Genomic DNA, 15,177 nt, shown 5'->3' with positions numbered 1-15,177 from the left:
CAACGCCCACCTCCGCTCGCACCCGGCAGCCACCTCGGTCCCCATAACAACCGCCACGGACCCACCGGGCCAGCGCCTCTTCCAATCCGTGGGGCGGCGATCGCGTCGGCCAGCGTTCGGGACGCAGAGAGGGCGCCTAGCGTCCTGGCGGCCTCGCGCCCAGGTTCCCGCCGGGTCCAGCCCTGCTGTCGCCCAGCGCGACGCAGAGGCGCCCCCGTCCGCCGCCGGGGAGGAAAGCCCTTGTGCCCCTGAGACTTGACTTTGCAGAATTAATAAAGCACCCCGGGAACTGGGCTCCTCCCGCACACGCGCGGCGCACGGCACCTGCTCGGGTCCTCACACTTGTCCTCTCTCAGGCTCCAGGGCGCACGCGGAGCCCAGAAGGGTGGCCGGGCGGCTGAGGGCAGTGGCTGCGCGCTCCGGGCTCAGGACATCCCCGAAGGCGGTAGCGCGAGGGAGGCGGGAGGCGGGGAGGCGTGGGGTTGGCGGGGGGGTGGGGGGTGGCCTGGGCGTACGGAGAGGCGGGGAACCCGCAGGAGGCGGAGGAGGAGGACAGAGCAGGCAGGCGGCGGGGAGGCGGAGAAGGGAGACAAGAAAGTAGCAGAAAGTGAGGTTGGCAACCCGCGGCAAAGCCGGGCGAGCGGCGGCGGCGGCAGGAAGTCTGTGTCAGAGGCGAGCAGAAATACGAGTCAGGGAGGGACCGCGGCGGCGGCGAGAGTGAAAGAGGAAACTGCAGAAGAGGAAGCTCTGCCGCTGCAGCAAGACTCCGGCTCCCGCGCCGAGCATCCCCGCGCCGCTGGCCCCGGGCCTCCGGGACACCCCTGCGCCCGCGCCTTCGCCCCTGCACCCGCGCTGCCCGGCGCCTCCTCCTCAGCGCGCCCGCCCCGGCCCCACGAGCCCGGCCGCGCCGACTCTCCGCTCGCCGCGCACGCCGCCCCTCGTCTGCCATGGCCCGGGAGAATTGCGAGAGCAGCTCCTCCTGGAAAAAGCAAGCGGAGGACATCAAGAAAATTTTCGAGTTCAAGGAGACCCTCGGAACGTAAGTGGGGACCAGGGAGAAGAAGGTGGAGGGGGCCGCGGCCACGGGTGCTTAGGCGGCTCCGCTGTCACCACCGCGGCTGCCACCGCCGCAGGAACCGCTGGTCGCCACGTTCTCATTGTGGTTCTCTGCTCTGCGGAGAACCCCGCGCGCCCAACGCGTGGGTCTGCGCCCCGGGCGCGGGTGGGCACGGCTCCTGGGACGGGGAGCTCTGCGCTTTGGGAGGACAGTCCCCGCTGGCAGGCGACTTAACACTTCCCCTGACACCGCCGCCCTCTTGACTTCTTTCTACCCACGCGTGACTGTGGGCTGAGATGGTGTATTTTCTGTTTACTGGCTGTGCGTGTTTACTCACCGTGTGTAGGGGCGCACCGTGTCAACCAGAGACGTGGTCATGAGAAAATCGGGCTTCGGTCATTCCCATTTCTGTCTTTCCATCGTGTGTTCTTACAGAATTGACATCTGTACGTATTAGGTGTAGGCAAGACTTTGGATGGCCACGCGTTTGTGGAAGGGAAGAATTTCGCAGTGTGCAGGGTCACGTGTGGGCAGCGCCTCGCCTGAGCGTGTGTCCGTTTCACAGAAGCTCAGCTGCACGCCGGGGTGCACGTCTCCGAGGGAAGAAGGTCTTCGAGTGCCGCTCTGCAGGCGGTTTCTTTCCAGGGCTGTATTTAGTTCGATGCTAGTGGCTGCGTCTCAAGAAAGGAATAATCGGAAGTCGATGGCATGAATGCAGCAAGCATGTGCCGCTCTGATCCGCTGCTGTTCCTTTTCTGCCCGGGAGTTGGTTTTTGTTTGTTTTGTTTTGAGGGCAGGAGACTAGTTGGGGAGGCTCATAGTGGGAGAAAATCAGGCACTGCTTGGTGAATCTGAAGTTCAAGTGTTCTCTCTCTCCATGTGATCAGTATCTGCTGCTGATCAGTATCTGTCAGCATATATTCACACACACATGCTACAGGAACTGGACGTTCTGCAGGGGTTCTGGGAGGTGTTGACTAGGCTGGAGAGAGAAGAAGGAGGTGTTTTGTAGGGTAAATCAGTCTGCCCTTCCTTCCTTCCTTCCTTCCTTCCTTCCTTCCTTCCTTCCTCCCTTCCTTCCTTCCTCCCTTCCTCCCCCCCTTCCCCCGCTTAATTTGTCTTTTTTTGTTTGTCTTTTTCTTTTCCAGAACCTATTTCCAAACCCACATTGTCTTCTGCCCCACACCCAAGGTCCACTGCAACTGTTTGGTCATTTCTCCCCCTCCCCCAACCCCATGTTTGCAGTGGGTCCCCCAGAGCAAAGTTGCGCAGGTGGCCCTCTCAGCCATGCCTCTGATTCCTGGGAAGGCACACTTGCTGAGGTGGGGAATGGGGCCTCCTAGCGCTTGTGCGTTTTTGCTTCAGGGAGGGCACCTGAGGGTCTACACAGTCCATCTTTATTGTAGTGAAAATGGAGAAGATCTAGCCTGCTCACATGAGGGGTTTGAGGCTGCCTTTCAGCACCCCCAGTTAAGGAGTCGATTTTGGAGAAAACTTTTAAAAATTACTGTTGAGGTTTATTTGGGTTTGGGGTTGTGATTCTGAGATCTCAGGTTACTGAGAAACTAAAAGCATGCTCTTACTTGTGGTTCCTACACCCATTGCGTGACAGTGGATCGAGGGACTGGAGATAGTAGAGTTCCCTCATGTGAGAATGCATCCCTTTGCACGGTGTGTCCCCACCTGAGCCCCTCACAACTATTCCCTCTGCCTGTAGCCTCCAGGCAGACTGATACCGCCTCCCCTAAGTGACTGCTGCTCCCTGGAAGAGCCCCGAAGCTGCACCTCTGCAGTGGCCGGCTGCCGAGGCTCAGTGAGCCGTGGCTTCATGGAGCGGCCTCTGCTCTGGCAGGAGCTGCGTGGGAATGACTGCGGTGGTTTCCACTGCTGGGAAGGATGGGGTTTGTCTCCTGGTGCAGGAGAGACGGTAGCGCTCCTGCAGAACGACTTCCTGGACTCTGGCCACATTCCCCGTGAACTCGGGTGTGGGTCTGTTGGGGTCCCGAAGATTTGCCTTCTGCCTTAAAAAGAATTCTTTGAAAAGGAGCTTCCCACGGAAGTCTTGTAGTGCTGGCAGAAGTTCTAGAAGCATGAAAATCACAATAAAATGATAAAAATGTTTTTATTCAATGTCATCATGATAATGGTAATTATGGGTGACTTTTTTAAATGAATGCTAAGTGGCAGGCATCATTCTAAGTGCTTACATGTATTAACTCATTTTACTCTCATAAGAACCTTACAGGTATTTACTGTCACCCCCCAATTGGCAGATGGGAAAACCAGGCAAGAGAAAGTAAGTGACCTGTCAAACTGAGCTCTTTAGTAAGTGGTGGAGCTGACACTTGAATCTTGGTAGAACAAGTCATGATTATCCATGTGGGATTGAGCCACTTTGTGGATTATGTAATGGCAAATGTTTAATAACAATGTGACTTAATTTTAGTCTTTGGAAAGCTAATCTTAATATTGATGTAAAGAAAACATAATTGTGTGGTAACCTGTTATCTAAACCTGTAACACATCAACGCTTTTGGGTTATCACCATTGTTTCCTCGAACTTTCTAGAAGTGGTCTGAAGTTCAGGATGTCTGTTTCATCCTGGGCCATGTCCTGAGTTTCAATAGCGAGGTCACTTCCGGTGCCATCAGTGTGGATTTGGGGTAATGAAACCTGGCACGAATCAAAGGCATCAACGGTTACAACTGGGGTTCATTTCCAAGGCACTCTGCAGGCCCAGTCACTGTTACACCTTCACCATATGCCTTTAACAAACTACAGAAATGATCCCTGGAAGTATAGTCTTACCATGTGCCTTTAAGATTCTAAGGCAGGAAAGCCCTGCCAGGACCCAGACTGTCAGCTTGCAATGTTGAAATGCTTTTCAAATACAGCATCGTGAAGGCATGATGAGCACTCTCCCAAGCTTTGTCATTTGATATTGGCTGCCTGACCCAGGTACCTTTCCTTGCAGAGCAGAACACTTACTATTGAAGCTTAAAGGTCTAGCTGTTTACTCCATGTGGTCAGAGGGGCCTTGCTGGAGGGTGGTGATAAATGGGAGTGGAGGCTGGCCCAAGAGGGAGGAACAATAGGCTGAGGAAGCAAAGGACAGCAAGGGGGAGAACCATCTTTGTGATTTGGGTCTGGGTTAGCAGATACATCTCTGAGTCAGGTTCAGGACCAACCTCGTACTTAACCTGTGGGCTGCAGTGTGGCTTCTTTTGAGAGGGAATCCTGAAACCTAACCTTATCTCTTAATAAGGTGTTAAGACTTAATTACTATTTATTAATCAGTGACATGTTGTCAGATCCTTGGCACACCATGAAAGCAGATAAATACTGTGTAACAGCAAATTAGGAGTGGTAAATATTTCTGTTGGCCTATTTGCTGAGGCCTTTCAGCACCTGTGCTGTGGATATCTTTTAACACCTTCTGAAACAAACAAACAAAAACAAAAACAAAAAATGCATTTTGGGGAAGTATACTGATAGGAAGAAAGCTTTGGTGTGGTGTCCAGGAAATACCCCGGGCCCACGGAGGTCACTTCTGTAATTTCCACACCTGGAGCGGTGTCTGAATAGAGAGGGCCTTAATACTCGGCATGACACAGGGTTCTCCCAGGAGACCTCGTTTCCCCTGGAGTACAGGAACTGGCATGTCCTAGAAAACAGATCTTCATCTCTGCGGGGTCTGAGCACATGCGTTTCTGATAGACTAAACATTTTACGTGGAAGTAATTGCTGTCTGCGGGGGCTGAAGCAGGCGTGGTGGAGGATGTGAGCGTTGGTTCCTGGTCTGGCTCAGCCACTAATGGGGTGTGTGGCCTGTAGGTTGATGGGCCATTTGCCAAGCCTCCTCATCCCTAAAATCACGGGGGCAGAGAAGATGAGATGGCTTTAAAGTGCCCTGACAACCCAGAGAGTTTAAGATTCACCTGTAAGAGGAAGGCACTCGCTGCTGCTCTTCAGGAGCTTGCTGTGAGTGGCCAGGTGCAGCTGATTCTGTTTGGAGGGAGAGTTTTATGTGCAAGCTAGTGGCAAAGTGAGACAGGTCAGGGCAGGAAGTCTTATCCCGCTTAATGTCAGTTACAGAGTGTGTTCTCTTTTTCATTAAGTGAGAGCCTGCTGGGTGCTGCTTTAGGAAGGGTATAAATAGAAGTTTCTGTGGGGCAAGCACTATCTTTTCCCACTAGTATAATACTTTCATTCTGTACTCTGAAATTGCTCATTCAGTACACCTGTTGAGCATACAGTGATTGATTTATTTGAAGGCCCAGGTGGAAAATAGACTCAGCTGTTCTTTCTTGGGTTCTGTGTAGGGGAGAGAGGGAGGATGCAAAGCTATCTGAGGTGGTTTGTATATTTGACTACCTGATTTTTTAAAATAGTATTTACTTCAGGGTTACTCTGAGTTTTGGAGTTTGGGAGAAGTATTTTAAGCTTGTTGTCAAGAGTAAAATGGGTGGAGAGTCCCTAGAATTCTAGAATTAGAGTCCCAAGAGTATCCCAGCTCAATATTGTTAGAAGCTTGCATTTCTCAGTCATCATCCCTTTTTTTCTCTTTTCTTTTCTTTTCTTTTCTTTTCTTTTCTTTTCTTTTCTTTTCTTTTCTTTTCTTTTCTTTTCTTTTCTTTTCTTTTCTCTCCTCCTCCTCCTCTTCCTCCTTCTCTTCCTCCTTCTCCTCCTCCTCCACTTTATGGCCCGATATCAGTGCAGCCTCTTACACATTTAGAAGTATCTGTTGAACACCTGCCATATTGGAGGCACTGCGTGGGGGCATTTAGTAGTAAACAAACAGATGCCTGCTCTCCTGGAGCTTACATTCTGGTGAGGGAGTCTGAAAATAAAAAATATGAATAATTAAAATGTGGAGTGTGTTACATAGTATACATTTTAGGGAGAAAAATAAATCAGAGAAAAGGGATTTTTTGGAGTGGGAGTTATTACACCTTGAGGGAGGATAGCCAGGGATGGCCTTGTGAGAAGCAGATACTTGAATAAAGAGCTGAGGGAGCCACGGGGATAGCTGAAGAGAGAATATTCCAGTTGGAGGGAACAGTGAGGGCTGAGGGTCTGAGGTGGGAGCGTGCCTGTGTTTCTGAGGCGTCGAGTTCAAGGTGGCTGGAACTGAGGGACTGGGGAGGAGAGTGGGAGCGGAGGTGAGAGAGACGTGGCAGGGGTGGGCGGGTGCTCACTAAGGCCTTATTGACCATAATAAAGATTGTCTCTATTCTAAAGAATTAGGAAGATTGGAGGGTTTTGAGCAGTAACTTGATGCGACTTAGGTATGTCTCCCATGGCTGGGGTTACTGTGTTGAGGAACTGGTCATCTGAAGGGCAGGAGAGGGGAGTCTAGTTGGTGGGCCGTTGTAACGCTACAGAGGGGAGGTGGTGGTGGGTTACGACTGGGGAATGGAGATAGAGGTGAGAGGAAGCGGCTGGATTCTGGATCCCTTTGGAGGGGTTGGATGTGGGGCGTGAGACTCTCCACGGATTCTGGGTTGAAAGAATGGTATTGTTGGTGGCTTGGGTCAGTTTTTCCAAGGATTTCTGAGCACCTGTCCATGCTCAGAGAAGCTCTTGGGGACAGTTTACAGCAGGGGTGTCCAACCTATGGCCTGTACACGTGGCCCAGGATGGCTACGAATGTGGCCCAACACAAAATCGTAAATTTACTTAAAACATTATCAGGTGTTTTTTTTGTGATTACATGTCGCAGTGTATTTAACGTGTGGCCCAAGACGACTCTTCTTCCTCCCGTGTGGCCCAGAGATGCCAAAAGGTTGGACACCCGTAGTTCAGAGGGTAAGCTCGCACCCTTTAGAGTTCTGGACTCTCTTTGTGAGGGGCCGCTACGTTTTAAGGTGAATTTCGTTCCTTCCAAGAACTTGTGTCTGGAAAGGGCTTTGGAAGTATCTCCTCTCTGCCACCAAGGGAAGGCCAGGATGGGCTGGACATTTTAGCAGCTGGAAGAACTGCTTCATTTTCTGTGAAAATGCAGGTTTTTGCTTTTGGGATTATTAATCTAGACCACTTTGGAGGTGGGCCTAGAACCTGTAACTTCTCACTTGATTGGGGAATTTACAGGCCAAAGTTTGGTGAAAAATAATAAACATGAGAATTCCAGCTAGTCTTTTCTTCGATAGGATGTACTATATCATACTTGGGGACGGCAAACCAAAGTTTCTCTTGATTGAAAAGAGATAAACTTATTGTCCTTATTGACTAGTAGGGTAGAGTTTGGGAAGTTGCATTTTTGGATAGGCTTGTCCCCAGAGGGGCTCATGAAGACTGTCTCAAGTAGGAATTTCTGGCTTAAACTTGTCAACTGAATGGATGACAATCAGGCTGGGCCAGTGGACATTAGTGTCCTCTCAGGGGAGGACTTGAGGGGTTAATTTGTTGAGTTTGTCTTTGGCCGGGTCTCTGTAAATCCCTTTAATCTTTCTTTTCTCCCGTATAAATCTCCTGAAATCCCCTCCAATCTCTCTCCTCCTCTCTCCCCTGGGAGGGCTTGGGCACTGGTTCAGCAGGGGATTGTCGCATCACTGGTCAGCTGGCACCCAGAGCAGCAGGCCTCAGGACCTCAAGCCCCCAATCCTTACCAGACTTCACAGGGTCGTCAGGGAGCCCACAGGCCGCTGGGGGCTCACATTCATTGGGAAAGGAACTGTTGATGGGTGGCCAGCAGGAAGCCTGGTGCCATCGTCAGCTGACCCACGCAAGGGTCTTTTCTGACTCAGGATGGCCAATGCAGTGCACGTGTGGGTAAACAGGGGGACGTGTGAACTCTGGGAGAGATGCCATTCTGATCTTTTTGCCAGTTCATGTTGGTTATGCCCCCTTGGACTTTCTTTCTTTCTTTTTTTTTTTTTTAGATTGAATTCATTGGAATTACATGGCTTAATAAAATTATATGGGTTTAAGGGGTACAATTCTATAGTACATCATCTATATATTGTATGTTCACCACCCCAAGTCATGTCTCTTTTTGCCATCATTTACGCTCCCTTTACCCTCTCCTATCTCTCCTCCAACCCCATTTCTCTCTGGTAACAACCACACTGTACTCTATGAGGGTGTGTGTGTGTGTGTTTGTGTGTGCTTAATCCCTTCACTTTTCACCTAGCCCCACTACCCCTTGCCCCGGACAGCTGTCAGTCTCTCCTCTGTATCTGTGAATCTATTTCTACTTTGTTTGTTAGTTCATTTTGATCATTAGACTCCACATATAAGTGAAATCATATGATACTTGTGATTCCCTGACTGGCTTATTTCACTTAGCATAATGTTCTCAGGTCCATCCACGCTGTCACAAAGGGTAAGATTTCCTTCCTTTTTTATGGCCAAGTAGTATTCTATTATGTAAATGTACCACAGCTTTTTCTTTTTTGTCTATTGTTGGGCACTTGGGCTGCTTTCAAATCTTAGCTATTGTACAATAATTAATGCTGCAATGAACATGGGGTACATAGGGGTACATGAATTCTTTTGAATTAGTATTTGGGGTTTCTTTGGATAAATTCCCCGAAGTGAAATCATTGGGTTATAAGGCAGTTCTATTTTTAGTTTTTTGAGGTATCTCCATACTGCTTTCCACAGTGGCTGCACCAGTCTGCCTTCCCACCAACAGCGCATTAGGGTTCCCTTTTCTCCACATCCTTGCCAGCACTTGTTGTTTGTTAATTTATTGATGATAGCCATTCTGACAAGTATGAGGTGATATCTCATTGTGGTTTTTTTTCTTTCTTTTTAAAAAATCCTCACCTGAGGATATGTTCATTGCTTTTACAGAGAGAGAAAGGTTGAGGAGGGGGAGAGAGAGAGAAACACACTGACGTGAGAGAAACATCAATTGGTTGCTTCCCATATGTGCCCTAACAGGAGATCCAACTGGCAACCTAGGTATGTGCCCTGACTGGGGATTGAACCTGCAACCTTTTTGGTGTACGGTAGGATGCTCCAACCAAGCCACCCCAGGGCTCTCATTGTGGTTTTAATTTATGTTTCTTTAATGATTAGTGATCTCGAGAATCTTTTCATAGTCTATTGGCCGTCTGTATGTTCTTGTTGGAGAAGTGTCTATTTAGGTCCTTTCTCCGTTTTTAATTGGATTGGTTTTTTTTGTGTGTGTGTGTATTGAGTTTTATGAGTTCTTTATAAATTTTGGATGTTAACCCCTTATCAGATGTATCATTGGCAAATATGTTGTCACATTCAGTGGTTTGTCTTTTCATTTTGTTGATGCTTTTACTTGCAGTGCAAAAACTTTTTAGTTTGATGTAGTCCCATTTGTTTATTTTTTTTAAAATTTTGTTTCTCTTGCCTGGGGAGATGTTTCAGAAAACATATTGCTATGAGAAGTGCCCAAGATTTTACTGCTATGGTTTCTTCTAGAATTTGTATGGTTTCCAGTTTAACATTTAAGTCTTTAATCCATTTTGAGTTTATTCTTGTGTATGGTGTAAGAAGATGTTCTAGTTTCATTTTTTGCATGTATCTGTCCAATTTTCCCAACACCATTCATTGAATAGATTATCTTTACCTCATTGTATGTACTTGCCTCTATTGTCAAATATTTATTGACCATAAAGTTGTGGGTTTATTTCTGGGCTCTCTGTTCCCTTCCACTGATATATATGTCTGTTTTTATGGCACTACCATGATTTTCTTTTTTTTTAATTTTCACCTGAGGACATGCGTATTGATTTTAGAGAGAAGGGAAAGGAGGGAGGGAGAGAGGGAAAGAAACATTGATTGGTTGCCTCTTTGTACATTCCCTGACCGGGGACCAAACCTGCAGTCTAGGTATGTGCCCTGACTGGGAATCAAACCCATGACCTTTCTCTTTACAGGACGACACTCCAATCAACTGAGCCATACTGGCTAGGGCTACCATGCTGTTTTGATTACTATGGCCTTATAGTATAGTTTGATATAGGTAGCATGATTCCTCCAACTTTGTTCTTCTTTTGGAAGATTGTTGTGGCTATTGGGCATCTTTGGTAATTCCATATAAATTTTTGGAATATTTTTCCTAGTTTTGTGAAATATGCCATGAGTGTCTTGATAGGATGCCTCTTTGAATTTTTATGGTGCAGGATATCACTTTCTCCTTGGGCTCAGGTCCTATTAGATCCCTCTTCATTTTTAAACATGTTTATTATGTGTGTATGAATTACTCAGGCTCCAATGAGACTAATGGTAACCTTCAAGTGGATGCCACAGGCCAAGTTCCATAGCAGACCAGGTTTGTTCCACGTCTCCAGTGATCAGCTGTTTGTCTTGTGTTATTTTTCCTACTGTTTCATCAGGACTCAGAACCAGAGGGATTCTGTGTTGTGGAGAAGCCAGTCTTGAGGATAAGGCTTTAAGACAGCATGTTGGCTGAGGCCAGGTAGAGGAGGCATCAGAAGGCAATGAATAAAAAATAATAGAAAGGTAATTGTAATACAACTACTCACAGCTATATGCATCTGGAGAGGTTCCTTGGTCTTTCGCAGTTAAGATGGGAAATGGAAGTGGGGTTCCATTGCTGCCTTGTGGGGTTCTTATAAGGATCCAGTGAAGTACAGAGTTGCCCAGGATATAGTTGGGATTGAGTGAACAGTAACTTAAGCTGCCTTTAGCGGCTGTGGTTGAGGCTGACTACCTATGGATATTCAGGGCCAGTACTATTGGAAGAACATGTCAGTAGCTGTCGGAAATTGATTTTGGAAGCTCTTGTTGCAACCATGCGCAATGTTGCACATTTAACCTCCCCCAGGCCAAGGTGAGAAACTGTGGCAAGTCATCAGTGAGCCAGGGCAGGACAATTGCTGGTTGTTCTTCACAGCACAGAACTGAGCAACTAAGATTGTAGACTCTGAGGTCACCAGGACGTGGATGCAAATTCTGGGTCCACTTCCTCCTAGGTATGAGGTTTTGGGCCAATTGATTTGCCATTCTCAGGTTCATGTCCTCGTCTGTAGAACAGGGTAAGACTAGCGCTTAATCTAAGAGTTGTAGTGAGGATTCAGTGATGGTGCGCGGGAACTGTTTAGTACAGTGCAGTACATGGTCCACGACTGTGTCCTCAGTAAAAGCTAGTTCTCTCTTGTTGGTCCCCGCAGTGCTGGAACACTGCTCCATGTATTTGGATGGCCCATTGAGCCATTCAACATTTGCTTCCCACAGGAGAGTGATTCACTCAGTATGGTGCTAGCATTAACCAAGCACTTGGTCTGAAGCGTCCTCCGAGCCAGCTTGTGTGGTGGAGTGGCCTAGTTTGCCATATATCACAGGCTTGTTCTTTCCTCCAGTTACCTCACCAGGTTTGTCTCTGCACCTCTCCTGCACCCTGAGCTGGCTTGCCTGTGTGCATGTGTGCATCTTAATCTGTCCCTATCTACCTCAGCCTGTGCTGGAGTCTTTTCTCTCTACTTTGTCTTCTCGTGTGAACAGAGGTCTCAGAGCAGCTGTGTCCCTCCTTCACCTTCCCCATGCTTTTTTCTTAAACAGGCAGGTCACTGGGAATTGCTTCAGTGTTTCTGCTTTGTTTCTTACTGAAAATAATGTTTTGATATGTTGCAAGGACTTAAGTAACTTCTTATTGCAGTGTCTTTACATCGTGGAATTTTATAGTTTAAAATCTAGATGTGCTGAATCTGTTTTCATATTAGAGTGTTTAAAAATGATAGCAAATATATGCATGTACCAACACGAACGTACAAAACAGTTTATTTAAAAACGTCCTTATAGGGACCTGTTGGATGGGGGTTGGGGGAAGATCTCAGAAGATGAATCTCCCAGGTCCTAGAATGTAGGCGCAATGCTTGGGGAGCTAATGTCTGAATTGAGAGGTAGCCCTCATCTCGACCTGCCCACTCTCACCCTTGTGGTGGCCACACAAGGCCTTTGGGTCATCGTTTATTAGGGCCTCCGTGTGACAGGGTGAGTAGGGCAAGGAGAGGCTCCCAAACTGAAAGTAGCCGAGGTTACTGCTTGTCAAGAGGACCCCTCTCTGTCTTTTGTGACCATGACACACATCACTGAGACTGTTTATACCAAACTGGAGTTGGTACTGGAAATGGGTACCTAAAGGTATCATGGTCAACCACACCTCAACAGTCCCCTGCCTCCATGGCCCACAGGGTTGTGGGGGGAAAACCCAACAACAAAACAAACCCCCTCTCCCCAAGCCTTTGTTGCTCTAGAAAACTCTTGGGTGGAGGGAAGATGAGCTGTGCACAGTGGGAGGTCTGGAGGAGTGATTCGGGCCCCAGACACCCAGGCAGGGCCAGTGCTCCCAGCCCCGGTATCTTCCCACGTACAGGGAGGGGCAAAAGCAGGTTTGCAGTCGTGAGGATGTGAAACAGTTTATTCTTGTACTATTACATATTGATTATGGTATTATTTTCCGCATGAACAACTGTAAACTTCCGTTTGCCCCACCCAGTGTGGGTTGACACTTCTTTAATCATGATCAAAATGACTGCTTAAAATTTGCCTTTGAAACATTGGAAGATACAAATATCCTTGGAGAGTTTGAGAGACCAGTCACTTATGATGCAAGGGATTTTAAAGAAAGTACATTGTCTCCCACACTTAACCAGAGAGAATTAGGGTTTGAATGACAGACAGGAGGGAAACTAGATAATTCTGGTTTTGAGGCATTTTAGGGAGAGGACCCAAGGCCCACTGACCTCAACCATCACAACACCCGTCCAAGTTGGCCTGGGCCCTGGAAGGGCAGGTTGCCCGGGTGCTGCCTCTGTGTCCTCTCCCACCTCGCCTGCCTCCACCCCCCGCCCCCCACCCCCCGCACAGGCCCTGCCCCGGGACCTGGCCCGGGCTGTTAACACTGTACTTCAGCCATGGCAGGGACTCAAGGCTTCTCTGGGCCTCAGTAGGGTCCTGACTGCCATGAACAATTTTACTTCTCTATAGAAATATGGCTCTCACAACAAGCTCACAGTGGGCTTTTGGAGCAGCCCTTGTGTAAATGTTGGGGACGGCCTGTTTCTGGCAGTGATGAGCAAGCGTGGCACCGCTCGGATTCCTCTTACCTGTGTTAGCTTGGTCAGTGAAAGTGGAGTTTGTGGTGCTAGGGATGATTGAAAAACATTGTTGGCTTTTTGTGGTGCTTTTTCAGCTCCTTTGACATTGGAATATAATATCAAGACCTCATATTTGTGTGCGTGTTTATTTTAAGTTAGGGTAAAAAATGCCTAAGCTTCCTCACCAGAACCGTTTTTAGGTGCGGACTTCAGCCGTGTTAAGCACACTTGTGCTGTAGTGTGACCGTCGCCACTGTCCATCTGCAGAGCCTTGTTGTCTTCCCAAAGGGGGACTCTGACCCCACTCAACACTCCCTCCCGTGTCCCCTCCCCCAGCCCCTGGCAACAGCCATGCTGCTTTCTTTGTGAATTTGACTACTATGTGCACCTTATATAAGTGGAATCATGCAATAGTTAGCCTTTTATATCTGACTTATTTTACTTAGCGTGATGTCCCCAAGGTTTATTCACATAATACCACGTGTCAGCACTCCCTTCCTTTTTAAGGCAGAATAATATTCCATTTCTATAGAGAGACCACATTGTGTTTGTACATTTGTTTGTCTGTGCTTCTACCTTTTGGCTCCTATGAATAATGCTTCTGTGCGTGTGAGTGTGCACATAGCTCGTTGAGCCTCTGTCTTCAGGTCTTTGGGTAGATACCCAGAAGTGGAATTTCTGGATCATATGGTAACTCTAGGCTTAAGTTTGGAGGTACTGTTGTACTGTTTTCCACAGCTGCGTGGTGTTACCCAGTTTGCGAGTGTTTTCACGGTACATGTGTGATTCCTTGTGAGTCTGAGAGCAACCCCGTGAGTGGGCAGCATTTTAGAGAGAGGGGAATAAAAGGTTGCTAAGAGGCAGGTGGAGACGGAAGAGGCTCTGACTCCTCATTCCGTCTCTTTCTCCCATGTCATGCTGCTCCTAGCTGGTTTGTGGAGTCAGTAGGGACAGAGAATACCGAGGGACTAAAAAACCACCCGTCCCCCTTCTGTGGATGTGTCATGGCACAGTGGGAGACCACTGGAAATCAGTTGTGTGCTGGCAAACCAACTCTGATTTGTAGTTACTGCTGATTTCCGTGGTGTAAATGCTCTCGTTCGGAACAATTCCAAGCTACCCATGGTTTAACAACCTGCTGTGAAATTCTTGAATTAGGTTCTTATGAGAGGGTATGAGGTGACATGGACATGTCTCTGAAGGAAGGACAGCCAGGAGATCTGAGTTTAGTCCCCACTCTGTCACTGAGGATCTGTGAAGTCCTGGTCTTCTCTAGGTCTCGGTTACCCTGTTTGTTGTATGGGGGTAATGCACCTGAATTATACCTGCTTACATTGTGGACCTGTTTTGAGTCCAGAACGAGGTAAGTGTGTATGATAAGGCTTCATTCAAATAGAAGGTATTACTGTGTTATAAAGATTGTAGCTTTAACACTATTTCTTTCTCGTAAATGTTGGTGTCATGCACCCTTTGTAACCTATCTGTCATCTTTGGAGCAGGATTTCCAGAGAAGTTGGGCTGTAGTCAGCTTTGAAAGCATCAGCACAAAACCTAGTGTTTTGTAGTGTGCATTTGCTGGATCTATTCATGTGTATATTGTTTTCATTCTTGGCGTTTAAGTAATTAGTGTCTTAAGAAAAACTTTAAAAATTTATAAAAGCAACATGTATTCCTGGTAGAGGAGCTGAAAAATGTGAGTGAGTAGAAGCCAGAGAGTAAGTATTGATTCGTTGGCTGGAAGGGTGCTGGGTAACAGTCCCTCTAGAGGGTGGGGTGATCTCAGGACAGGCCCTGGAGGCCAGCTTCGGGGAGGACCTATGGATTAGGATGGGGCTGTAGTTACGTACTCCTCAGTGTGAAGGCATTTCATTATCTTGCCGGCTCGTCTGATTAAATCGGTGTGCATGGGTTGAATGTCTGGATATAGGGCTGGCGGTCTTTGTTGAGTGCCGTGGGTGTCTGATTTTCCCCATGGTGTCAGTATTTTGCATTAGCTTGGTGGTGGTGGTGGTGTGGTTGGGATTTTTGTCATGATCTCTACCCTCATTGCCACCTTTACATCTGCACAACAGAACCTAC

General features: G+C 47.9%; 1 protein-coding gene across 2 annotated transcripts in view; it reads left to right on the top strand.

The window, feature by feature from the left end:
* Nucleotides 1-528: 528 nt before the first annotated feature.
* The window catches only part of CAMK1D (calcium/calmodulin dependent protein kinase ID), a 380,703-nt gene continuing 366,054 nt past the window's right edge, over nucleotides 529-15,177 (top strand). For both annotated transcript variants that reach the window (XM_037066002.1, XM_037066003.1), the window contains exon 1: nucleotides 529-1,039. In XM_037066002.1, the coding sequence (XP_036921897.1) occupies nucleotides 948-1,039 (92 nt within the window). In that variant the 5' untranslated portion in view covers nucleotides 529-947. The remainder of the gene's footprint in view (nucleotides 1,040-15,177) is intronic.

The sequence above is a fragment of the Sturnira hondurensis genome, unplaced genomic scaffold (assembly GCF_014824575.4).
Source record: "Sturnira hondurensis isolate 20B ecotype Veracruz unplaced genomic scaffold, ASM1482457v3 Scaffold0016284, whole genome shotgun sequence".
NCBI lineage: Eukaryota > Metazoa > Chordata > Mammalia > Chiroptera > Phyllostomidae > Sturnira > Sturnira hondurensis.
Note: the sequence above shows the minus strand (reverse complement) of the source record. Positions and strands in the feature narration are given on the sequence as shown.